General features: G+C 43.9%; 2 protein-coding genes across 7 annotated transcripts; both read left to right on the top strand.

Annotated features, from left to right (window-relative positions):
- Positions 1 to 862: 862 nt before the first annotated feature.
- Positions 863 to 2,689, top strand: LOC120686635 (the record flags this gene model as incomplete). The annotated part of the gene is made up of 2 exons (XM_039968844.1): positions 863 to 1,894; positions 2,279 to 2,689. Coding segments are annotated over exons 1-2 (1,443 nt in total), but the record flags the coding sequence as incomplete, so codon positions are not given.
- An 11,304-nt stretch (positions 2,690 to 13,993) lies between these two features.
- Positions 13,994 to 16,835, top strand: LOC120684349. 6 transcript variants are annotated; one of them, XR_005679250.1, is made up of 6 exons: positions 13,994 to 14,189; positions 15,104 to 15,315; positions 15,385 to 15,552; positions 15,629 to 16,019; positions 16,169 to 16,316; positions 16,405 to 16,835. XR_005679250.1 is itself a non-coding variant. In XM_039966218.1 (5 exons), the coding sequence occupies exons 3-5, from the start codon at positions 15,900 to 15,902 to the stop codon at positions 16,659 to 16,661; spliced, it is 507 nt and encodes a 168-aa protein (XP_039822152.1). In that variant the 5' UTR covers positions 13,994 to 14,189; positions 15,104 to 15,315; positions 15,385 to 15,899; the 3' UTR covers positions 16,662 to 16,835. The 6 variants fall into 6 exon arrangements, 4 of the variants coding, with proteins under 4 accessions (XP_039822152.1, XP_039822149.1, XP_039822151.1 ...); XR_005679249.1 differs by having other exon boundaries at positions 15,108 to 15,315; positions 15,385 to 16,019; XM_039966218.1 differs by having other exon boundaries at positions 15,385 to 16,019; positions 16,187 to 16,316.
- The last annotated feature ends 8,618 nt before the right edge of the window (positions 16,836 to 25,453 follow it).

Here is a 25,453-nt window from a genome sequence, read left to right as displayed (position 1 = left end):
CAACGAGCATCCTGCCTGTGCCAAGTGATGTGCCTATTAATCGTAAATGTTGGTGCTGCGACTAGCCGATTGGTGACATCCTTGTACCGCACCGTGTCCTCCCGAAAGGTAGTGTCATCACCGCAGGGTTGAGGTTACTGACATATACATTTTCAGAAATAAAGGTTTATTTTTCTTCTAGAGGGTTTCTGGATATTGAAAAGAGTGTACTCCTGGAACTAAAGGGTGTCAAAGTAATTAGAAGTTATAGAGATTTCTTTCAAATAATTTTTGCATTGTAATGGTAAGAATTTATAATTATGTGGAAAATAAAGGTATTTTTCAGTAAAATATGGCTTCAGCAGCTGGAGAGAGTGGCGCCGGTGGGGGTGATCGTTGTCCTTCTGGAGAGAAGGGCACAACTCGAGTAGGTCGTCGGTCCAAAAAACCTAGTGCTTTTCATAGGGCAGCGCTCCGTTATTTGGAAAAAGAATATAGAGAATGCATGGCAAGGGGCGAGGAACCTCCGTTTGATCTTGAGGATTTATTGCGGCGTTACGGTTCGTCACCACCAAACTCGGAGGTTTCAGCTCCGCCATCTTCTTCTGCGCCAGCAAGAAATCCGTTAGAACATTCTGCGTTCCAACGCAAGGACGGTTGAAAACCTATGTGTTGTTGACCGAATTTTTAAATTTCATGTATAGTACTGCTTTGTTAAGTTCTGTAATGGATTAAGTACTCCTTTTAATTAATCAAGATGTATGATGGATATTGCATATTTTTTAATTATTCATGTTATGTTACATTTAGTTTAATTTAGGTTTGATATATTTTATTTATTCGATACGTGTAAAGAATTCAAATCGATTTATTTAAAATGCAGATGGACCGGCAATGGATGTACAATGCTGACCGACGTTCGAAAGAATTCATTGATGGCCTGCATTATTTTTTGTCTGTGGCTGAGGCAAACAAGCAGAATGGTTTTATGTGCTGCCCGTGTGTTCATTGCAACAATAACAAGGATTACTCATCTTCAAGAACCATACACAGCCACATTTTCGCAAATGGTTTCATGAAAAAGTATGTTTGTTGGACGAAGCACGGAGAACAGGGGGTTACCATGGAAGACAATGAAGAAGAAGATTTTGACGACCACTTTCCCGGGAATGCTGGAATCGGTGCATTCGATGACAATATTCCCATGGAAGAGCCCGAAGTAGATGTAGCAGAAAATGATCCCAGCGACGATCTGGGGCAAGCATTGCACAATGTGCAGGTAGACTGTGAGAGTGAAACGGAGAGGTTGAAGTTCCAGAAGTTGTTAGAGGACCACCATAAGTTGTTGTACCCAGATTGTCAAAATGGATTTAAGAAACTTGGCACCACCTTGGAGTTGCTGCAATGGAAGGCGACAAATGGTGTATCCGACAAGGGATTTGGTGAATTACTCAAACTTGTTAAAAAAATGCTTCCTAAGGACAATGAATTGCCTGCCACAACGTATGAAGCCAAACAACTTGTTTGCCCTTTGGGACTGGAAGTACAAAAGATACATGCATGCCCCAACGACTGCATCCTCTACCGAGGCGAGTACGAGAATTTGGATGCATGTCCCGTATGCAGTGCATTGCGTTACAAGATTAGAAAAGATGATCCTGGAGATGTCGAGGGGGAGCCTCCCCGGAAGAGAGTTCCTGCGAAGGTCATGTGGTATTTGCCTATAATACCACGTTTGAAGCGTCTGTTTAGAAATAAAGATAATGCTAAGTTGATGCGATGGCACAAAGAGGAACGCAAGAAAGACTCGATGTTGAGACACCCCGCTGATGGGTCGCAGTGGAGAAAAATAGATAGAACGTACCCTAAATTTGATTTGGATGCGAGAAACATAAGGTTCGGTTTGAGTACGGATGTCATGAATCCTTTTGGTGAGATGAGCAGTGGTCATAGCACTTGGCCTGTGACTCTTTGTCTGTACAATCTTCCACCATGGCTCTGCATGAAACGAAAGTTCATCATGATGCCAGTGCTTATCCCGGGTCCAAAGCAGCCCGGAAATGACATTGATGTGTACCTAAGGCCATTGGTCGAAGAACTCTTATTGCTCTGGGGCGATGAAAGTGTACGGATGTGGGACGAATACAAACAGGAAAACTTCAACCTACGAGCATTGCTGTTCGTAACGATCAATGACTGGCCTGCTCTTAGTAACTTGTCAGGACATTCGAACAAGGGATACAAAGCATGCACACACTGTTTAGATGATACCGATAATATATGGTTGACTCACTGTAAGAAGGTTGTATACATGGGTCATCGTCGGTTTCTTCCCATCAGGCATGCGGTACGAAAGAAGGGCAAGCATTTCAAAGGCCAAGCGGACCACCGAACAAAACCGATGCACCGTAGTGGTAAAGACGTCTTCAACATGGTAAAAGATCTAGAAGTTGTTTTTGGAAAGGGATCTGGTAGCCAACCTGTTCCGAACGAAAACGGAATGGCGCCCATGTGGAAGAAGAAATCTATATTTTGGGAGCTACCATATTGGGAAGTCTTAGATGTTCGTCATGCAATTGATGTGATGCACCTCACGAAGAATTTTTGCGTCAACCTGATAGCATTCTTGGGAGTGTATGGAAAGACAAAAGATACAGTAGAAGCACGTCAAGAATTGCAACGTATGGAAGAACGAGATGCCTTACATCCACAACAGCGAGATAATGGACGACAATACTTAAGTCCTGCCAGCTATACTCTTAGCAAGGAAGAGAAAGAAACCATGTTTGACTGCTTGAGCAGTATAAAGGTTCCATCTGGATACTCATCCAATATAAAAGGAATCTTAAATTTGGCAGAGAAGAAATTTACAAATCTCAAGTCCCATGACTGCCATGTGCTTATGACCAAACTTCTTCCGGTTGTGCTGCGGGGGATTCTGCCTGATAACGTCCGGTTAACCATCGTGAAGATATGTGCCTTCCTCAACGCAGTTTCTCAGAAGATAATTGACCCGGAGAATTTGATAAAGCTGCAAAACGATGTGGTGCAATGTCTTGTTGGCTTTGAGCTGATATTTCCACCATCTTTCTTCAACATCATGACACATCTTCTAGTGCACCTTGTCAAAGAAATTGATATTCTCGGACCAGTATTTCTACACAACATGTTCCCATTCGAAAGGTTCATGGGGGTACTCAAGAAATGTGTTCGTAATAGAGCTCGTCTAGAAGGAAGCATCGCCAGTGCCTACGGAACTGAGGAGGTCATTGACTTTTGTGTTGACTTTATTGATGACCTTAAACCGATTGGAGTCCCTGAATCGCGATATGAGGGGAGACTAACAGGAAAGGGTACATTAGGAAAGAAATCTTATGTCTGCACAGATGATTTCTCATTCAACAAAGCGCATTATACGGTTCTTCAACAATCATCCTTGGTTGACCCATATATCGAGGAACACAAGAAAATTCTGCTCTCCAATTTCCCGGAAAAGTCTGAGGCATGGATTACACGTGAGCACATGAACACTTTCTGCAGCTGGTTGCGGAAGCATCTAATGCATAACATGGATATAAGTGAACAACTGTTCTTATTGGCTAGGGGACCATCTTGGAATATCTTAACATACCAAGGGTACGAGATAAATGGAAACACATTTTATACGATAGCCCAAGATAAAAAGAGTACCAACCAAAACAGCGGTGTTCGTATGGATGCCACGGACAATAATGGAAAAAAAGACACATATTACGACTACATTGAAGAGATATGGGAGCTGGATTACGGTCCCAATTTCAAGGTGCCTCTATTTCGTTGCCAATGGGTTAAGCTATCTGGAGGAGGGGTAACAAAAGATGAGTATGGGATGACAATAGTTGATCTCAACAATCTTGGGTATAGAGACGAGCCATTTGTCCTAGCCCAGGATGTCGCTCAGGTTTTCTACATTAAGGACATGTCCAGCAAGCCAAAGAAGGGGATCAACAAGCAAAAGGATGAGCCTAAGCGACACATAGTTCTATCAGGAAAGAGAAACATCGTTGGAGTGGAGGACAAGATAGACTTTTCAGAAGAATATAATAATTTTGTTGCCATTCCACCTTTCGAAGTAAATGCTGATCCATGCATCCTGCTAGCCAATGATGATGCTCCATACTTGCGCCGTGATCATAATCAAGGGACATTTGTGAAGAGAAAGTCTGTTACCGCTAATCCTTCATGTACTTGAATCATTTTATATTATTGTATAAAAACATAATCGCAATTCGAATACTTTTATTATATATGTACTGTACAATTATACTTTATGTGTTATTTATATTATTTTATATATTTTTCAATTAATTACTAGACTCAATTATAATTTTCATTCAATAATGGATTACTCAACTAATTTTATTTATTTCATGAAATTACATTCACATTAACACACTATACTCTCGCACTAACACACACAATCTCACTAACACACACTATCTCTCAAACTCACACACTACTCATTAATATCATGAAATTGCTTAATTTTATCTAAAATTCACTTTTTAAACGTTAATATCGTGATAGAATCCACTTTCTATCGAAAAGCAACAGTTTGAAAAAAAATTTCACCTAATATATTTTTGCATGGTCAAAATAACAAATATGATTTCAAAAAAGTTAGATATTTCATTGACCCAATCACTTGAATGAAAATTAATTATTTTTGTTGCGTGTATCAAGTTTATATAGAGATAAGAAATTTTGTTCCATAATTTTTGGAATCATAATTTTATTAACTGAATTAACAAATGAAAGCCAATTTTAAAAGAGAAGTAAAAAGAAACAAAAACAAACATAACATTAGGCGGGAACGAGGGAAAACGGGCCCCTTTTGTCCCGGGTGGTAGATCCACCCGGGACTAAAGGTGGGCCGCGGGCTGGGAATTTTACCGGCCCGCCCAAAAACCCCTTTTGTCCCGGGTGAAGCCACGACCCGGGACAAAAGGTCCTTTTGTCCCGGGTGGTGGATTCACCCGGGACAAAAGGGGGGGCCTTTTGTCCCGAGTGAAGCCACCACCCGGGACAAAAGGACCTTTTGTCCCGGGTCGTGGCTTCACCCGGGACAAAAGCCCCCCCCCCCATATATTTCCTTCCTCCTTCGCCCTTCTCCTAACACATGGTTTCTCATCTGCGCCCGTCCTGCTCCCCCCACCGCGCGAGCCGAGCACCGCCGCCATCGACGTCGCCGCCGCCCAGAGCCCCGACCTCACGCCGCCGCCCAGAGCCACCGCCGCCGCCGTCCTGCTCCCCCCACCGCGCGAGCCGAGCACCGCCACCATCGACGTCTCGCCGCCGCCCAGAGCCGGCCCCGACCTCACGGGCCGCCGCCCAGAGCCACCGCCGCCGCCGTAATGCCCTCGCCACCATCCCCTGCTCGCCGTCGACCCGCCGCTACAGGCCATCCCAGCCCACGCCGCGTACCCAAAGGTAGAGCTCGATCTCGTCCCCTCCAACACAGAGCACTAATAACAGAATCACCATGCTTGCATTGTCTGCTGCTCTCAAATGTAGGTGCATTGATGCTTGGTCATCAAATAGGAAATGAGGCTTCACAAAACTATTATAGTGTTCACCCTGAATCTGACTTACACAGTACCACAACAATGACTAACATAACTTTCTAATTATGATCTGCATGAGAGAAAAATTATTGATAAGTAATTGACATGAATCTATGAATTTACTATAATAACATTCAGGGTCCAACTTAATTGACGTAAATTGCTGACTTCGATTTACTAGAAAGAAAACTCTTGGCAAGTAAGTAACATGGATCCATAAATTTTCTATAACATTTACTAATAAAAAAACTTTTAGTTTCGTGCTACTTAGACCTAAGTCTATAAAATCAACCACAACAAAAGAACCTGATGAAATCGGCACAATTCAAAGAAAGTAGCAAATTATATGGTTAATTTAGCATTGTACAGGATCAATGAAGGTCTAGAAAATTACGAGAATTGTGTACTAAGAAGCATGGTAAACTAGTATAAGAGCGATCAATCATGTAACTTTGGGACATGCTCATAATTTGAAATCATAATTTAGAGTTCATGTTATTTAGCGTGAAATCATAATTTGTTGTTAAGAGTGAAATCATAATTTGTTGTGTAAATAAAGGTATATTTACAAATTTTTAAATGTATGAATGTATGTATGTATGTATGTGTAAAGTGAGTTTAAATTTCTTTTAAATATTTCATGTATATTTCTTGAATTACTTAGTGAAATATTTCTCGACCTCATCCATCGATCAGTACTTAGTGAAATTATCGATAGAATATTTCAAGTTCATTTCTTGAATTACTTAGAGAATATTACTCGACCTCGTCCATCGATCGGTACTTAGTCAAATGCTCGCAAATATGTGGATTATTTAGATAATTTTTTAAGGGTTTTATTTGTATTCATATTTTAGTTACGATGGACCCGCGACACAGACGTGGAAGAAGAAGAGTTCTTGTTGAATATGATTGGCGAAGGTCAAGGAGATGTCGCTGAACAAGCTGATGATGGCAGCAATACCGACATATATTTGAATATGTCCGGTGATGGAATTGAGGCACCATCTATTCAGGATGACGCTGCTGCTGAACAAAGCGCTAATGTACATATCACAACTATAATTATTTGTAGTGACAATCATATTTTCATCTGAATCTATATGAATACTATGAATGTTTTTTTATAGCCGTCTGGATCATCGTCGCAGCAGAAAAAGACGAAGCGAGGCCCAACAAAAAAACTGGAAGGGCGGTTCATTATAACGGAAGTTGGTCCAGATGGCGAACCGATCGCTCCAGAAGCTGCCGCCAAAAAATTCATAAGACAATCCGGATGTATTGTCAGGGACCACATCCCGATCAGCTTCAAGCTCTGGAAAGCTTCCAATCCAAGCGAGGAACGGGATGCGGTACCCGAAAGAGAAAAAGAATGGTGCTGGCGGGAGCTTAAGAAAAACTTCACGGATCCAGCTGAATCCGAAGAGATATGCAAGCACTGAACCCTGAGTAAGATGGCCGAACAGCTACGATCATTCAAGAAAATTTTGACGAAGAAATATATCAAGACCGGGACCACACCCGTATTTACCGGCGAGCTCGAAAAGCTCAGGGGTCACTGGGATGCATTTGTGGAATACAAGTCTTCAGAGCTTGGGCTTCAGAAGGTGCAGAAGGCCAAAGACAACACCTCGAAGAAAGTGTACCATCACACTCTAGGCCAAGGAGGCTACAAGCTTGCAGTACCCAAATGGGAGAAGATGGAGCAGGATCTGCTTGACAGAGGCATCCAACCTGCGACCATGAACTGGCCTGAAAGGTCAAGGACCTGGTTTTATGGTCACGGGGGAAGCTTGGACCCATTGACTGGTGACTGCGTCTATGGGCCAAACATCCAGCGAGCAGCCCAGAGACTACAGGAGGCCATACAAGCAGCGGCCGAGGGAACATTCAAGCCGGATAGAGAGAGGGACGAGCTGACTTACGCCCTTTGGAATCCAGAGCATCCGGGCCGCACAAGAGGCAAAGGCGTGGTTCCGTGGAAGTATGGGTTCAGGGATTACATTGAGTCATATAGAAGCCGGCAAAGAAGAAAGAATGATGAGCGGGAGCACTTGCGAAGGCTAGAGGAATGGCTCATGTCACACGATCAAAGACTAGAGGAAGAGGTTCAACGCCAAGTGGCCGTAGCAATGAGCCAGCAACAGCAAGCGCAAACGTTGCCTCCAGAGCCTAGTGTCGCAGCCGATCACCTGTCTCAGCGGAAAAGCAGCTGCGCTTCCACAGACGTCGCCGCCGCCGAGCCCACGGGGATCCAGGCCGCAGTTGAAGCGTCGGCCCCGCAGCGATTTCCAGTGGATGAGAACACCCACCGGACACCTTGTGACCTGCAGACTGCCGTTAAGAACTTAATGTTCACTGTTGCGTACGGTACCGCCATGCCAACCGAACCAGGCGACGTGTACCACGGGCAGCAAATTCCGCCTAGATACACAAGAGTTGGCATGGAGCAGGTGTGCCAGGGTTGGGAGACGCTCGAGCTTGATATTCCTGGAGGCGATGGGGAGAGGACACTAGCCGAAGCCATTCATGGCTACATCCTATGGGATAAGCGCTACATTGTCCTAAAGTCGGATGATCAAACACCAAGACCGGCATCTCAGCATGCCTCTCCAAGACCGGCATCTCCGCAAAACTCCCCAAGGGCAGCACTATCTCGGCAAGGTTCACCGGCACATTCTCCATCACCATCATCTCATGCACCGATGAACACTCAAGCGTCACCGTCGCCTCCATGGTCACCCCCTCCGCCGCCGGCAAAGAAGCAGAAACGGCCGCCGGCAAAGAAGGTAGCTGCACCGGCTAAGGAGCCTCCAAAGAAGAAGGAAAAGAAGAAGAAAACCAAGGAGGCTCCTATTAAACCCTGGGACATGAGCCTTGAAGAATGCGATCGGATAACTCAAGAAAGAGTTAAAGAGCACTTCAAGCCGAAGCCGAAGCCGGAGCCCGAGAAAGTGATAAATCCGATAGATTTGAAATTTTTTAAGGGAATGTGAGAAGCAAATAAGAGAAAATTCATTCCGAGAGACCCCCCTTCAGACTACGAACGCACAATTATCAAAACTACTGAGAAAAAGAAGAGACAATCAAAGTCGTCGTCGTCTGACGTTCCACAGCTCGGAGCCCAAAAGAAACAATCAATAGAGCCTCTCGTAGTGGGACAGACGACGCAAGAACAAGACTTTGTTACATTTTTGAAAGAATCAAACCTGACGGCCGCTCAGATTGCAGGGGGAGAAGATATTCCAAAGGCCGATGTGGTCGTCAAATGGACGTTTGAGATCGGCAAAACTCTTGTACCCCCCGAAGTAGTGTCTGTGCTTCCAACGCAAATGTATAAGCTGCACCAGCACTACATGCGTGCGATGGCCGATTGCATCTTCATGCAGGGCGCAAAGATTAAAGATGACGATTTCTTACGGGGGGAGGCCATTCTATGGATAAACTGGGAAGAAATTTACCAACTATTCCATCAGGAGGCCCTCGACATCTCTATGGTCGCCTTGTGGGTTCTGTAAGTATTTTACTCTCCTTACGTATTGTTTTGCATGATCTCAACATACTGATCTCTTGATTTATTCGGTATCATGTAGAATGGAGATACATACTTGCAGAAGAAAGGGATACTCTCACCTCAGCTTCATCGACCCAATTACTTGTAATTGGAGGCTTCTACGCGACAATACCGATGAGATATTCCAAATGTTGTTCAAGTACATAAGCGTTTATCACAACAAGCAAATGATATTGTTTCCTTACAACTTTGCGTGAGTGATTCCTTCCGTCTAACTCTTTCTATTCTGTAATCGAATTGTTTAAACCTTAACTACCAAGAACTGCCTCCGTATAATCTTGCAGTGAACACTGGGTCCTAATTGTCATAATTCCCGAGAAGAGCCTACTCGTGGTTATGGACTCATTGAGGAGACCTCCAGAACAATACGAAAATCTTCTTAACATGATGAAAAAGTAATTCTACCACTACTCCGTCGGTGACCGATAATTTGAATCACTTTGTTACTTGACTATAATTGTTCTAATCATGCACAGGGTTTGGAAAGAATTCGCTAAAAATCATCCAGGCAAATTTGACAAGGAATTGAAGATCAAGACAGATTTTCCGGTACGCACTTGGATGATTCATTGCACGATTCATTAGTTTTATTATATATTCATGTAAATACCTGATAATTTCTTCTCTCTTAAAGTGTATGAGGCAGAAACCAGGCACTGTATTGTGCGCATACTATGTATGCGAGAACATCCATGGTCTGGTAGGTCCTCCAAAGGGCTGGACATATTGGGAGGAGGAAGTAAGTAAAAAATTTGTTAATATTTGAACTCGTATTTTAATTAGTCGAAATTAATTATCCCATTTTTCCATAGGTCGGGGAGATGCGCGATAAACTCATACCGGAGGAAAAGATTATGGCGATTCAAGAACAATTCTCCGGATTTATTGTTGAGCAAGTCCTCGATCCAAAAGGCGAATTCTACTACGATGGAATATCTAATATTGACAATCACAGCAAATATGACAATATACGCGTATATATGTAATTAAGAACGAATATAACTATGTAAATATATATGTGTGTCTATGTATTAAATTTCTATTTATGAGTATGTATGTATGTATTAAATTTCCAAAAGGCGAATTCTACTATGTAATTAAGAACGAATATACCTATGCAAATATGATGGAGTATGTATGTATTATATATATAAGCACTCCAATAATATATATGTGTATATATATATTTATATAATATTGGTCCTAGACATTTTCATATGTAAAGGAATTCACATGTATAGATGTGTGTATACATATATATATAAGTGAATTAATTTATATATGAAAACTATCTAGGAAAAATATTATATAAGTAACTATATATATATGTATATATTAGTGGAGATCATACACACTGAATTCCAATACATAAGTTTAATTGAAATGCAAAAGTATAATTGAAATAGAAAAAGAATTGAGAAAAGAAAAACATGAAAAAAAAAGAGACATTTTGTCCCGGTTGGTAACACCAACCGGGACAAAAGGGTGCGCCAGCCACGTGGGCGCTAGCTGCACCTTTTGTCCCGGTTGGTGTTACCAACCGGGACAAAAGGTCCTCTTCTGTCCCGGTTGCCAGACCCGGGACAAAAGGGCACCCCCTTTTGTCCCGGACTGGCGTTCCCGGTTGGGAAACCGGGACAACAGCGGTTTCCCAACCAGGATAAATCAACGTTTTTGTAGTAGTGATTGGGAATCTGCCAAGAGTTTGTCTCTTATCCATTGGTCGTTTCATCTGTATCGAAAGAGACGAGGCTGCTTGAGGGAGTGTCTTATTCCTGCAAAGAATAGAAATAAAAGTTAGCCAATGGAATGAGTTAAAAAGAAATATGAGAAGTGGAGAATTCATACTCTTTTCAGGCCACTGCTACAGAATTGAGCATTTGTACCGGGCTGGAACCCCTGTTAGTACCGGTTCCGTGCCTGGTACCGCCTGACCAGTATTAAATTGAATGTTTAGTACCGGTCGGTAATACCCACCTGTACTAACTACTCGCCATGCAGGGGCTGTTGGGGTGGCAGTTTGTAATACCTGGTATTACCAGCTGGTACTAATTTCTTTTTTTATTTGTTTGCTTATGTTTCTTTTCTTTTTCTTTTTAGTTTTAATTCGAATTCATATCCGTAGCTATTTACATATTCATATTCGTATCTAGCATTCGTATTTGTATTCCTCATCATCACTTTAGTGCCGGCTAGTGGCTCCAGCCGGTACTAAAAGAATCACGTGGGCACTGTTGTATAGGCCCGGTACTAAATGTTCACATTAGTACTAAATGTTCACATTAGTACCAGTTTAATTTGCAGCAGGTACTAACGGTAGGGACGAATGCCCCTTTCTCTAGCAGTGGGCGTCCTTCTCATACAGGGTAACTGCTACCAAAGTTGAGGCCAGTCTCAGTGCTAGTGTCATAAGAGTGTCATAGATATTAAAGACTATGACACATCAGCAAAATTGTTGATTTGGCAACAGAGTTAAGAGGAGAGAGATGACCCGAGCCATCACAATGACCCACTCTCGTGGCACGGTTGCCAAGGCACGACACGGGGATGACACTCCCACTGAGGCTGGTCTTCGTTAAGTCCTGGCACATTTGATCATACAACTATTGCACTATTTAATGATGTAAGTTGTCTATGAAACTGTGCCATGACACTGTGCACTGAGAGTGACTATGCCATTCTAGTGTCAAGCTAATATGACACTCTTGGCAACTGTATGATGACACTTCCTACTGAGACTAGCCTGATGCAAAAGGAACATCTGGCATAGCTTCAGGAATTGCCGATGGTTCCAGCGATGTTTTCTTTCTCTACGTTATTAATGGCATTTTTCTTTGTTAGGGATGAGTCAACCACCCTTACTATTATCGATATCTGGGACAGTTGTTGAATGGACGAAATCAAAAGAAAAGGTCCGATACGAGTATAAATTGGCTTTCTGTCAGAAAACATACTATTTCATCATATGTAGGAGGGGCTTCCTTGAGATGTGCTGCATCGTCTTCTTCCGTGGTTGATGATAACTCTTGAGAAGCGATAGGCACTACTACACAAAGTATTTTTAGGGCACGGGTAAAAACCTTTAGCGCCCCCATTGCTAGTTTTCACAGCTAAAAATACCTTTTTCAAGGACGGGTAGAGTACCCCGCCCCTGAAAATCCATTTCCAGGGGCGGACGCTTTTGTAGGGGCGGGTCAGCCCCTACAAATCAATTTTCAGGGGCGGGTCACCCCCTCACCCGCCCCTAAAAATGGATTTCCTAGGGAGGGTGAGGGCATGGCCCGCCCCTGGAAATGGATTCCCAGCCTGCCAAAAATTCACCGATTCAAATTTAAAATTTTTTATTTTGTTTCCCGCTAATTTTTAAAATTTGGATTCCGATCAATTTTGATCCATCAAGCTTGTCCACGATCAAGACGTGGAATATGTTAGATAAAAATGCTTACGCATACAAAATTAAATTATATAAAAATAAAATATCATTAGAGTATATCATTAAAGTGCATATTGAATACATGTTTTTCCCATATTCCCTAGGAATGCTACTGGGGCGGCACGGTGCACTTGATTGTGCCACTCATGAAGTCCAATGTATTTATCCTTCGTTGCTAATTCTTGTACTTCGTGAAAGAATTTTCCCTTCACATTGGCCACTTCATGCAGAATGAAACGACACAAATTGTCGACTACATATAGAAGTTGTTTCTCGTGGAGCTGGGTAGAGTGCCTTTCCGGGTGAATATACAATTATTGATGCCATGGAAAAATTAAGCAAGTGTTAGTTACAGTAAAAAAACAATATACATACATGCATCTATCCCTAATAAAGAGTAGGCCCTTACACGTTCGGGATCAGTAGTGTATCTCCCTTGCACCCCCATATGCTCGCACATGTAGTAGCCACAGTACATGGAACCGTAAGGTTGCTTGTAGCACGAGAAGTGTGTGCGCATAGTCATTTCCTTTATCCTGTCAGCGGGATGAGATCCTCTTTTATAAAAATATAGTATCGGTAAGCCCTATTTTAAAAAGAAAGAAATGGAAAGTTAATTTATATATGTATACTTCTATGGAGAAATTATCATGATGTATATAGGAAAGATAAGAAATTCACTCACAATCCTAGGATATCTGTGAATTCTTCGTATGTCTTCTTTGGCCAATCTAAGGAGTCGAATACCAGGACCCTTCCAAGCTTTGGGTGTAGTTGGAAAGCAATCCAGTGATTCCTGCAAAAAAATATTATGTAAGATTTTTAGGCATTGATAGGAGCAATGATTTATTATATCAAATGATTGATATTAGACTACAGGATGTGGTACTGTGCATATATGACATCCATGTCTTACCATCATCATAAGCGATATATAGGCCGTAACCTTCTTCACGGTCTCATGGTGAATTTTTTTTTCATTCCTTTTGCTTTTACTTGTGCGTTTCAAATGACTTTAGGTAGTCATCGTCATCCTTCGTCCATTTTGGCTGGAGTAGCCCCCGAGCCTTAGGTTGAATCGAGGAATTCAGGCTGAGGGTCCATCTTAAATGTTGAATCAAATGTTTCTCAAATATTTTTTGAAAAACAAATTCCTTTTGCCACGTACCCAATAGCCCCCGAGCCTTGTATCCAAATCCCAGAATTTGGAAAAAAGATCTCAGACGTCGTGGCATATCTAGGGTGACTTTCATTTATATGTGCCAGATCATCCTTTATTTTTTTGGAATATTATCCCTGGAAAACTGACCTGATATATACTTAAACAGGAAACATACCGCTTGGCATTCCATTTTATTTACAAGACTGCCACTGATTAGGTTTATAAAAGCCAATCTAGTAACCTTCGCTTGTGCCTGCACCTTCCTTGGCTCCTTAGCATCCCAGTAGAGCAGTGCAGCAATCCCTCAATAATCCTAGCCCCCGAGCGTCAGGAGACCTTAGGATTTTGGGATGGCGAATCCTGCAGATTCCAGCTGTGGGGAAAAGCGGAAGCGCGAAGAGGACAAACCAGCAGAAGAAGAATCATCTTGGGTGCAAAGTAAGTGCACTGAAGGCGATTTGCAAGTTATGGTTTAGAGATTTTTTCTGCAATCGAAAGGTGGAATCCGGTGGCGGAGTGCCCTAGGGGAGGTTTCCCCACCTCCTGAGGATTCAGAAATTGTTTTGTTTACCACTTTTTTGGAGCACGGCCTTTCGCCTTCGGCTAGTGATTTTCTGCAAGGCCTGCTGTATTATTATGGGATTCTGATCCATCACCTGACCCCTCAATCAATTTTGCATATTGCTGTGTTTGTACACTTCTGCGAAACTTTTCTAGGGATTGAGCCCCATTTCGAGTTCTTGCGGAGCTTATACACCTTGACTCCATTGCCATCTGCTGAGGAGATGGATAGCATAGGGTGCGCAAATTTGGAACTACGTCCAGGAATGGTTGAGAAATACCTGGAATGGCCTGCAATCCATGTAGATCCAGAGTGGAAAGGCAGTTGGTTTTACAATAGCAATCCTGCTCCTACACTGCCTAGGTTTTCCGCTACGCCACCTGTGTATGTTCGCGAGTGGATTTTGAAGTATAATACTGACTTTAGAGACCAAGTAGAGGAACTGTTGGAGCGCACAGTCTTCTTTAGAGAGATGAAAGTCACTGTGGCCTCGATTCTCTTCAATTACACTCAGCACAGAATCCAGCCTTTGCAGAGGCATCAAGATTTTTGCTTCCAGTATCTAGGAACTGAGGATAGTAACCGGTTGTCCACAGAATCGATGGAGCGGGCTACGGGACAGAGGATAATCTGAAGCATATTTCCAGATCAGCTCAGTGTCTCGTATGTGCCCACTGCCTTTCGGGCGACAAATTCTCCATCTCTGCTGAGATATGACTTCTTTGACTACTTTTTGTAGCCTATATGAGTTTCTCGAGTGGTTTCATCATGAACTTCTTGTCTTGTGAAGGCAGATGTGGTGGTGTTCAAGAGCGATGCACCCATCCCCGACTCTGTTACCACAAAGAGCCAAGGAACTTTCCACCAACCTGTGGCCATCAGTCTTGAAGATGCGCCAATAATTGAAGAAAATCCACTGACATCATTAGACGAGTCATCAGGGGACGGTGGTCGTCAGCCACGCGGAAGAAATAATCCTTCACGCGAAAGCCGCGAGCAAATGTTAGTCCCTCATGATGAACTGTGATTGTATTTGTCATGAGTAGTTTCTGACTTTGTGTGGTATTCTAGAGATCCGGCCCCTTCGAGTGCTCCTGGCCCAACTTTGGGCCAGAGCATGAGTGGTGCTGAGGGTACTCAGAATACCTCCACTCCTGCTCCGAGTCCAGCAGCCAGTACCGGTCCAGCACGGAGGGGGCTGCAAGTACCTAGGAAACTTATCATCAAAAGGGCAAAGACGTAAATTTTTTACCTGAAAAGTAGTTGATACTTTTCCAGATGAATCATGGGTTCCTTTTGATTTTGTGTAATGCAGGAGTGTTGCCGAGTTGAGCCTGCTGCTGCTGCAGTCGTTTGGAGTACCGTCGACTGCTTCGGCTCAGGGCCCCATGAATGATGCCACAGATAAGGCAGCACCCGATGCGGGAACGCCTGCTCCGGCAAGGATTTAACCTCCCTCTCCTGCTGCTAAAACGGCGAATATGGAAGAGGCGGAATATAGGGATCCTGATGGATCGGCAGAACCGTCTACTTGTTAAGGCACGCCACCCCCGGGGTCAGATCCACTCGGGACTTCAGTCCCCGAGATGTCTCATCCTGAGCTGGTGGATGAGATCCCAGTTGGGCTGATCGAGGACGATCTCCTTGAGGATGATTTGTGCAACAGAATGTTGAACTCACTGTGTCGAGTGTATAAACACCATAAGGTAAAGTCTTGCTTCATTATATGTAGTCGCATTGATGCCTTCGTGGCAATATTTTTGTATAACTCTTGTGTCTGGATATGCAAAGAGTAATCTTGCGCTCCTGAGTCAAATCATCAATTTTAGCTGTGAAGTCTGAAAGACTCTAGCAGGTTCCTGTGCTGAAGCAGGAACTTGAAGAAAAAGATGCTGTCATTGCCGAGCTCGGGAGGCAGTTGGCTGCTGCTCACGAGAGTGGTGGAGGCCCTGGCGCTGTGAGTACTTCTAGCCAGTACCAGGTGGAACTGGCTCAAGTCCAGAGTGAGTATCTATTCTGAGGATTCTAAATAGTACTTGTACTATTATTGTTTCTCTTTTGTTTTAAATGCTTTGTGATCTTGCTCTACAGGAGAGAGCGATCAAGCTCTTCAAGATTGTGCAGAACTGCAACAATCAAATGCAGATCTCGAAGAGTACAAGAAAACCATCGAACAGCAGTTGGATGGGACTGACAAAAAGCTTGTTGAGAACATGTACACCATCCAGAAGCTGAACCGCGACAAGGAGAGGAGGGATCAAGAGATCTTTGACCTGGAGGAGGCAGCTCGAATTGTCAAAGATATGGTGCAGCCCCCTCATCCTGGCTTTGTGGACTCAAGGTCCTAGTTGGAACGATTGAAACAAGTTCCAATATGGTTAAAAGATGCCTCAAAGAAGAAATCCTCGAGGAAGTAGTTGTGTACTTTGATGTAGAAACTTGATTTGTATGAAACTTTTGTCACTTCTTGGGATGTATGATATCTTCTAGTATATAGTCTTCAATCCTCGCATACTCGTAATATTCTGTAATTGCACGAGTTCGGGAATGCGGAATGTCGTATACACATGACGTGCCTGGATGTAGGCGCCGTTTGTTCATGGCTTGGACTTGTGATCCATAATCATAAGTTGATCGAGTGCCAGTCCGTAGGTGACAATTTGCGGTTTCTCCTACCATGTGGGAGTAGTGTACCAAGAAGAACTAAGCAGCCCGAGTACTAGCCTGATAGGGAGTAGTCGGGGATGCTTCTTGCCGAGTTCAAAGGCACGAGAATAATAGAAACTGCTCGTGTACCTGCCAGAACAGAATCATGGGAGATGTTACCAGGGTGGGAACACCGTCCTAGGGAGAGCAAAACTACCCGAGTACTAGCCTAATATAGAGTAGTCGGAGATGCTTCCTGCCAAGTTCAAAGGCTCGAGGATAACAGAAACTGCCCGTGTACCTACCAGAATAGGATCACAGAGATGTTACCAGGGTGGGAACACCATCCCAAGGAGAGCAAAACTGCCCGAGTACTAGCCTGATAAGGAGAAGTCAGAGATGCTTCCCGCCCAGTTCAAAGGCTCGAGGGTAACAGAAACTGCCTGTGTACCTGCCGGGACAGGATCACGGAGATGTTACAAGGGTGGGAACACCATCCCAGGGAGAACAAAACTGCCTGAGTACTAGCCTGATAGGGAGTAGTCAGAGATGCTTCCCGCCAGTTCAAAAGCTCGAGGGTAACAGAAACAGCCCATGTACCTGGCAGAACAGGATCTCAGAGATGTTACCAGGGTGGGAACACCATCCTAGGGAGAGCAAAACTGCCCGAGTACTAGCCTAATAGGGAGTAGTCGGAGATGCTTTCAGCCGAGTTCAAAGGCTCGAGGGTAACAGAAACAGTCCAGGTACCTACTGGGACAGGATCACGGAGATGTTACCAGGGTGGGAACACTGTCCCAGGGAGAGCAAAACTGCCCGAGCACTAGCCTGATAGGGAGTAGTCAGAGATGCTTCCCGCCGAGTTCAAAGACTCGAGGGTAACAGAAACTGCCCGTGTACCTGCTGGAACAGGATTATGGAGATGTTACCAGTGTGGGAACATCGTCCTAGAGAGAGCAAAACTGCCCGAGTACTAGCCTGATAGGGAGTAGTCGGAGATGCTTCCCACTGAATTCAAAGACTCAAGAGTAATAGAAACTGCCCATGTACCTACCGGAACAGGATCACGGAGATGTTACCATGGTGGGAACACCGTCCCAGGGAGAGCAAAACTGCTCGAGTACTAATCAAATAGGGTGTAGTCGGAGGTGCTTCCCACTAAGTTCAAATGCTCGAGGGTAACAGAAATTGCCTGTGTACCTGCCGGAACAGGATCATGGAGACGTTACCAGGGTGGGAACACTATCCCAGGGAAAGCAAAACTGCTCGAGTACTAGCCTGATAGAGAGTAGTCGAAGATTCTTCCCGCCGAGTTCAAAGGCTCGAGGGTAACATAAACTACCGGTGTACCTGCTAGAACAGGATCACGGAGATGTTATCAGGGTGGGAACACCATCCTAGGGAGAGCAAAACTACCCGAGTACTAGCCTGATAGGGAGTAGTCGGAGATGCTTCCCGCCGAGTTAAAAGGCTCGAGGGTAATAGAAACTGCACGTGTACCTATCAGAACAGGATCATGGAGATGTTACCGGGGTGGAAACACCATTCCAGGGAGAGCAAAACTGCCCGAGTACTAGCCTGATAGGGAGTAGTCGGAGATGCTTCCCACCGAGTTCAAACGCTCGAAGGTAAAAGAAACTGCCCATGTACCTGCCGGAACAAGATCACAGAGATGTTACCGGAGTGGGAGCATTGCCCCTAAGTGTGTACGAGAGTTCGGAGAAGCCAGTATAGATAATGATAACTATATTATATAGAATCTGATCTTGGTACAAGACTTCTAATGCCGGACCTCTTTTAACTAGCCTCCTGTGCACGGATGTGCCTACCGAACTTATTATAGTAATAAGTAGGGTAATGTTCTTCAGAACGGTTTTGTCTTTGCAGCTTCTTCACTCCAGACGTGTGCCATCTTGCTTGCGAGGAGAGTTGGGTGGGAGTTGCGGTGCTCCCAAAGCACTGCGAAGATTACGGCATTCGAAAGCCGAGTGCTTGCCACTTGGGTGCCATGGGCAATGCTTGTGGAGAGCTAGCTCGAAGCGATCCTGGATGAGTGCAGCTTCTCTTCACTGCTGAAGTGGGGAGCTGGTTTGGATGGGCCCGCTTTCGAGTCGTGGGCCCTGACGTTCGGCCGCTTGCGTGCCGGTCTCGAGTAGTCGTCGTGGATGCGGTAGTTGGAGGAGGGGCAATATGCTTCTGCTTCCTCGCATTCCTGCCTCTTGGAGATGATAACAGTGCGGGCATCACACCCGATGCTGATGACGTTGTGCAGATCATTGTTGAAGTAGTCGTGAGACTCTCCAGCATCTTCTTGAAGGCGACTGAGTAGGCGTTAGTGGCGCTCGGCGCGCTTCTGGTTGCGGATCTTGCGGCGCTCCTTCTCGATTTCCTTGTCTTCATCCTCCAACTTGACGGTGACCGTGACTGTTGGAGGAGGACTCATGATTGGGGTTGGCTTTTACCTCCGTGGTGGTTTGGGTTGCCTGTATGTCATCATCAGAGAGGTGCTCCTTGAAGTCATCGGAGTCGTAATCGTCCAGATTGACTCGCTCGATCGAGTCGTCCTCGTTGTCGATCTCCATGAGGTGCACCATGTTGACTTCTCGAGATAAGTCTTTGGTGTCTTCTTCTTCGCGTGGAGGTGGCAGAGCTGGTCCCTCTTGGAAGGGAAGTTCTTCAAGGGTTTGATCGTGAGGGTTGGACCAATACATGCTTCGACCCTCGGGGGTTGATTTTATAGTCAGGGTAGAGTTGATGAGGTTTGGGTCCTCCTCTTCTGACTCGGTTTTGATTTGATCGGTTATGGGGGCCGCACGATCTCCGAAGGCCTTCCCTTGCCCGATCAGGATTAAGGAGTCTAGATCCTTTTCTGAGTTGGTTAAGATTGTAGATTCGGTGGCCTCCCGGAAGGTGGTGGCTCAGTTTTGTAGCCCGAAAGGAAAGGTTGGGGCGCAGTAAAATGGTTCTAGGGGAGGGAGTCCCATCTCAGCACGAAGAGCCATGTCATCCAACTCATGCAGAGTTTGGTTAGATGAAGAAAGATCGCGCTGGGTAACAGGTCGCGAGATATTCTCCTCGGGTACCAGCTGGTTCTGTGAGCCAGATTGGAAGTTATCCCACATCTTTTTGGCTTTTGATTTTTGCCAGAGTTCGTCGATCATATGTGGGTTTCATAACCCTTCCATGAATAGATAGACGTCGTCAGACCAGTCATCAAGGTCATCGAAATTGTCTGGATTATCAAGACTATTTATGTAATCAATGAAATCTCGATCATCGGTTGGGTCGAGAAATTCCAGACTGATCTGAATGTAATCAGAATTGAGCGGGTCGGTGTTATCGAGTCCACTCATGAAACTGTCGAAGTCTTAATTGAATTTTTCCTCAAGGACGTTGCACTCCTTGGCGTTGAGGGTGTTCTCAGCTAGGTTGATACACTCTAGCAGGGAGTTGTCTACTCGATTCAGATGGGCAAAGTTGTCATTTGGTCGAGGGTAGTGCGGTCTCGTTGCTGTAGAACTGGTGACGAATGGAACGTCGTTTTGTGCTAAAGTATTTTGTGCAAGGTTAATGCATTGGGCTATTTTTCAAAAAACGTGGTCAATTCCATTGAGTAGATCAGAGTTGTCTACTCGAGGATGGGACACTGCTTCAGGATCGGTCCAGTATCTTTTGATTAGATCAAAAGTTTTTTCCTCCTGGGGGTCCTCGGGAGGGTTTTTTGTGATGGCCGCTTGGCTTGACGAGTTGTTTGAAAGGAGTTGGTCGGTGGAATTAGATTCCACGCTCTCTTGATCAGCAAGGTGATTAGTAAAACCACCCGAGCCATCTGCAATGCAGGTCCATGACCCAAAAGTGAAGGTTGCGCCCTCCTCCAGGGCGTTGTTGAAGTTGGGGGAAACCATCGAGTTCGTCGGAAGATCGTCAGAGATCGGCCCCACGGTGGGCGCCAGCTGTCGGTGTTTTACCGTCATGTCTACCTAGGGATACCCTTCGGTAGATGAATGATCGTGGGAAATCGCAGAGATCAAGAGCATGATGGTGCAAGCAACACGAGGGGTTAGACAGGTTTGGGCCGCGAGAGTTGCGTAACACCCTACGTCCTGTGTGGTTTGTATTGCCTAGAAGGAATGACGTGGAGTCTCTCTTAGGCTATGCTTTGGAGGGGTCCCTTCCCGCCCTTATATAGGCCGGGGGAGCAGGGTTACATCGAAACCCTAGATCGGTGCGGTGCGTAGAGTCCCTCTCGAGTACTACCCAGGTGGTTTCTATCCGATCCGACTAGTACAAGATATGATACGAGTAGTTACACGACATATGCTTATATGGCATGCCCTACCCTATACCTCGTACAGGATTGTGCCACGTCAGGTGTCCCATGGCCCGGGTCTGACATATCCGCCTCTACAAATCATTTTCAAATTTATCCAGGAAATTCATTTAATTCAGAAAATAGCAAAACACATCAAAAAAAGTGAAATTTGTACTATAAGATAAGGTCGACCTTTATAATCTAAAGAAAATATCAAAACCACATTTGAGTGTACATAATAGTTCAAGGCATGGAAACCACAATGAATAGCAAAACCACACAAACTTATCTCATACAAGTCAAGGCTCACTTTATGTTTTCCAAAAACTTAATCATCAGATATATGAAATACATTTATCATATTTTTTTCTAGTTCTATAGATTAGAATAGTCCTATTGTACAAATTTTGCTTTTTTCGAGGTGCTTTGCTATTTTTTTGAATTAAATGAATTTATAGAATAATTTTGAAAATGATTTGTAGGGGCTGGTGAGGCCCCCACCTGTCTCTACAAATCATTTTCAAATTTATTAATAATATTTTTTAGTTCAATTAAAATAGCAAAACACATCAAAAAAGTTAAATTTTTACAATGAGCTGAATGTGACATGTATAAATTAAAAATAAATATCAAAACTACATTTCAGTTTATATAATATTTTTTCATTATAAATATGACAAGCAAATAGAACTAGAAAAAAATATAAGCAGCATATTTTATCATATATGTAGTGATTCCAACTGTCATTATAGAAAAGAAAGCAAAACACATTAGAATAATGTGAAATTTGTTCGCTAAGACTTGTGTGTTAGAGTGTGTGATCGTGTGTAATAAACTAACAAACATATATTTCAATATAAATAACAAGTCCAAGTATCATTATAGTAAGATCTGACATATTACAATCACTTTCGCACATTAATAGGTCTCATATGTATAATTGTTTCAGAATGCATGAATGCACGAGATATTAGCTGCATATATTTAAGCGGTAACAATTCTCGATTCGCCATCTTTGCGTGCCCATGGCTTGTCGTCTTTTCTTATGCTTGCTTCTATAATCCTCATCTTCTATGGTAGGTTTGTGAAGATGTTTATTTCATCATACTGATTATATTCTTCTACAACGTCGATACTATCAACTCCTATGATATCTTGTTTTCCAGGGACGACAATGTGTTTTGTCTTCTTTGCAGGATCAGCTATATACTGCACCTATGCGACCTGTGAGGCAAGTACACATCGGTCGTCTTTATAACCTACATTGTTGAGGTCGACAATCGTGAGCCCATAGCCGACCACCTCAACACCTTTTGGGTGTTTGACCCAACGACACCAAAAGATCGGGATTTGTATACTGGAACTATAGTAAACTTTCCATATATCATCTATGACACCAAAATATGTTGTACTTTGCCCTATTCCCTAGTCTAAGGCCTCAATATGAACACCGATGTTCTGAGACACGATCTTGTCCTTGGCGGTAGTATAGAATAGATATCCATTAATACCATATCCTTGCCATGATGTGACCTGGCTAGATGGGCCAGCTGCCAATCTTTTAATCGTTTGTTCCTCCACGGTCTCCCCATCTGGTAGATCCAGGTCCTTCAACCATGCAGTCAGTTGACACTTGTGCTCTCTCATGATCCAATCATCCGAGCGCTCATTACTTTTTGTACGAATCATGCTCTAGTGTTCATTGACTAAAGGTGTCATTATCGTGAGGTGCTGCAAGATGCTATAATGTGCTTGTTGCACACCTTTGAAATATTTATCTATGAAGGTTTTCCTCCCAACTGTGCCCACACCATCCAATCTCCCCAAAAAGCATGGAATAGGCAAACCAAGTGACACGTTATCCTTTAGGTAATCTAGACAAGACTCGATGACTTCCTCAGTACTGTATCCATCTATCATGGACCCCTAAGAATGAGCACGATTCAGTACATACCGGTTGAGAATGGACATGAAATGCTCATACCTCCACATTTCGTGTAGGTTTTTAAGGATCAAGTGCCCGTATTTGATCGACCATGTGAATCACTAGTTGTTCTGTTATATCAAAAAATTCCAGAGGGAAGCACATCTCGAGCTACGCCATAGTCTCCCCAATGAATTCTTGGAGATCCTGCAATTCATCTTCGTCAATCACCTTTTGTGAAATCCTGTTGAAGAAGTAACACGACCGAGTGATTACCATCTTTTCATATACTGGCTTGATCGCTCTGATTACAATCGGGAGGAACACCATCAGCAACACATGACAATCATGACAGTTATAGCCGCATAGTGAGAGATCTTTCATTGACACTAGTTTTCTTATGTTGGACATGGAACGACTCGAGACTCCGATCCCGCTTAAGATCTCGCACATTGCCTTCTTCTCATCATGTGTCAAGTTGTAGCTAGCCGGGGGGACTTCATATCTGCCATTCCCTTTATCCATAGGGTAAAGATCTTGTCTTATCTTCATGGCTTTGAAATCCTGGCGCGACTTCAAGATATCCTTTATCTTGGCTGACGTCTCCAGGAGAAGCCCAGTTGTGTTACCAAACACATTCTTCTTCAGGTGCGTACCATCGATTGCATGGCGGACCTCAAGATCCGCCCAATACGGCAAGTACTTGTAGAAGACGGATTGTTTCTTGAATGGTACGCCATTGATAGGTGCCTTATCGCCCTTTCTCTTCTTCCCATCTTTCTTCTTCTTCCCATAAGTGACCTGGATGGTCCAGACCATATCGAAAACATAGTCCCCATCCTGTTTTACTGGAGTAGAATGTAATTCAAGCCTGTCATCAAAAAAATTATAGAACTTCTTACTTCGGTACCTATGTCCTTCCACCAAGAAGTGCATGTACCCAAGGTAAACTACCTTTCGAGATCCTTCCAAGAAAGATGATACGGTACCACCCACGCACACTGTGCATCCCATCTTATCTTTGATCTGTCCCGACAGGACAAACAATGCTTGGTAATCATGGATGGTGACGAATATAATGGCTCTAAGATTAAAGGGCTGCGTGAAAAACCATCAAAGATATTGATACCCTCCTTCCATAAAGTTTCCATCTCCTACATCAGACGCTCAAGAAAAACATCTATATCGATATCTGGATGCTTGGGGGCCCTGTATAAGGATGGATAGCAAAAGATACTTCCTCTTCTGGCATAGCCATGTAGGCAGGTTGTACATCGTCAATATCACCGGCCATGTGCTGTGGGTGCTACTTCTTTCACCAAATAGATTCATTCCATCCATACTCAACGCGAACCAAACATTCCTCGGGTCCTTTCCAAATTCCATATAGTACTTCTCATCGAATTTCTTCCACTGCCGAGCATCAGCTAGATGTTGGAGCTTTCTATCACCCTTCTTGTGCTTATCTGAATCCCACCATCGCATCAGTTCAGCATCCTTTGGGTTCGAGAAGAAACGCATCAACCGATCAGAAACTGGGCGGTACCACATAACCAAGGCCTAAATTCTGCTGTGCTTCTCATAAATGGCTAAAGTAGCGTCATCTGGCTCTACAGAGGCAACACTATTCCTCACACCCTTCCCCTTCCTTCTATTCCCATCGGCTGGACCTTAATTGTTGCCACCACAATAACCGGCATTGTTTTTGTACCGACTTACAGCATACAGGGCATTTGTCCAAGTTTTTGAAAGTATCCTCATGATACAAAATACAATGATTTGGACATGCATGAATTTTTTTCACACCCATCGTGAACGGGCTAACAAGTTTCTTAGCTCGATATGTGTTGGCTAGCATTTTATTTGGCTTTGGAAGCAACTAAGGTAAGATACACAGTAGATCATTCAAACTACTATCTGACCAACTATACTTAGCCTTCAGAGTCAACCACTCAACTATGAAACGAAGCACAATCCAGTGCTTTGGACATCCCTTTGATCGCTCGTATACATTTTTGTCTGCTGATTTTCTCACCGTCTCGAAGTTTGCTAACCCCTTAGCACCACCAACCAATAGCTCCGCTTTGGTGTGGCGCAACAACTGGCTCAGAAAATCACCATCGTCAAGTTCACCATCACTACTATCACCATCGATGGGCCCGTCATCGGCATCATCACCGTGGAATCCACCAACCCCAACATCATCGCCGCCACCATCATCATCTCCGCCACCATCATCAGAATCAACATAAGCATCA

The sequence above is a fragment of the Panicum virgatum genome, chromosome 8N (genome assembly GCF_016808335.1).
Source record: "Panicum virgatum strain AP13 chromosome 8N, P.virgatum_v5, whole genome shotgun sequence".
In the NCBI taxonomy this organism is placed as follows: domain Eukaryota; kingdom Viridiplantae; phylum Streptophyta; class Magnoliopsida; order Poales; family Poaceae; genus Panicum; species Panicum virgatum.
The sequence above is the reverse complement of the archived record's forward strand: the minus strand, read 5'-3'. Positions and strand labels throughout refer to the sequence as shown.

What these genes read in the sequence shown, in the direction of transcription:
- LOC120684349 (XM_039966217.1), top strand. Translation starts at nt 15,900, where the DNA reads ATGTCTCATCCTGAGCTGGTGGATGAGATCCCAGTTGGGCTGATCGAG. An exon ending in GAGTGTATAAACACCATAAG is followed by an intron (nt 16,020 to 16,168) that starts GTAAAGTCTTGC and finishes AGACTCTAGCAG; the next exon opens with GTTCCTGTGCTGAAGCAGGA. An exon ending in GGAACTGGCTCAAGTCCAGA is followed by an intron (nt 16,317 to 16,404) that starts GTGAGTATCTAT and finishes CTTGCTCTACAG; the next exon opens with GAGAGAGCGATCAAGCTCTT.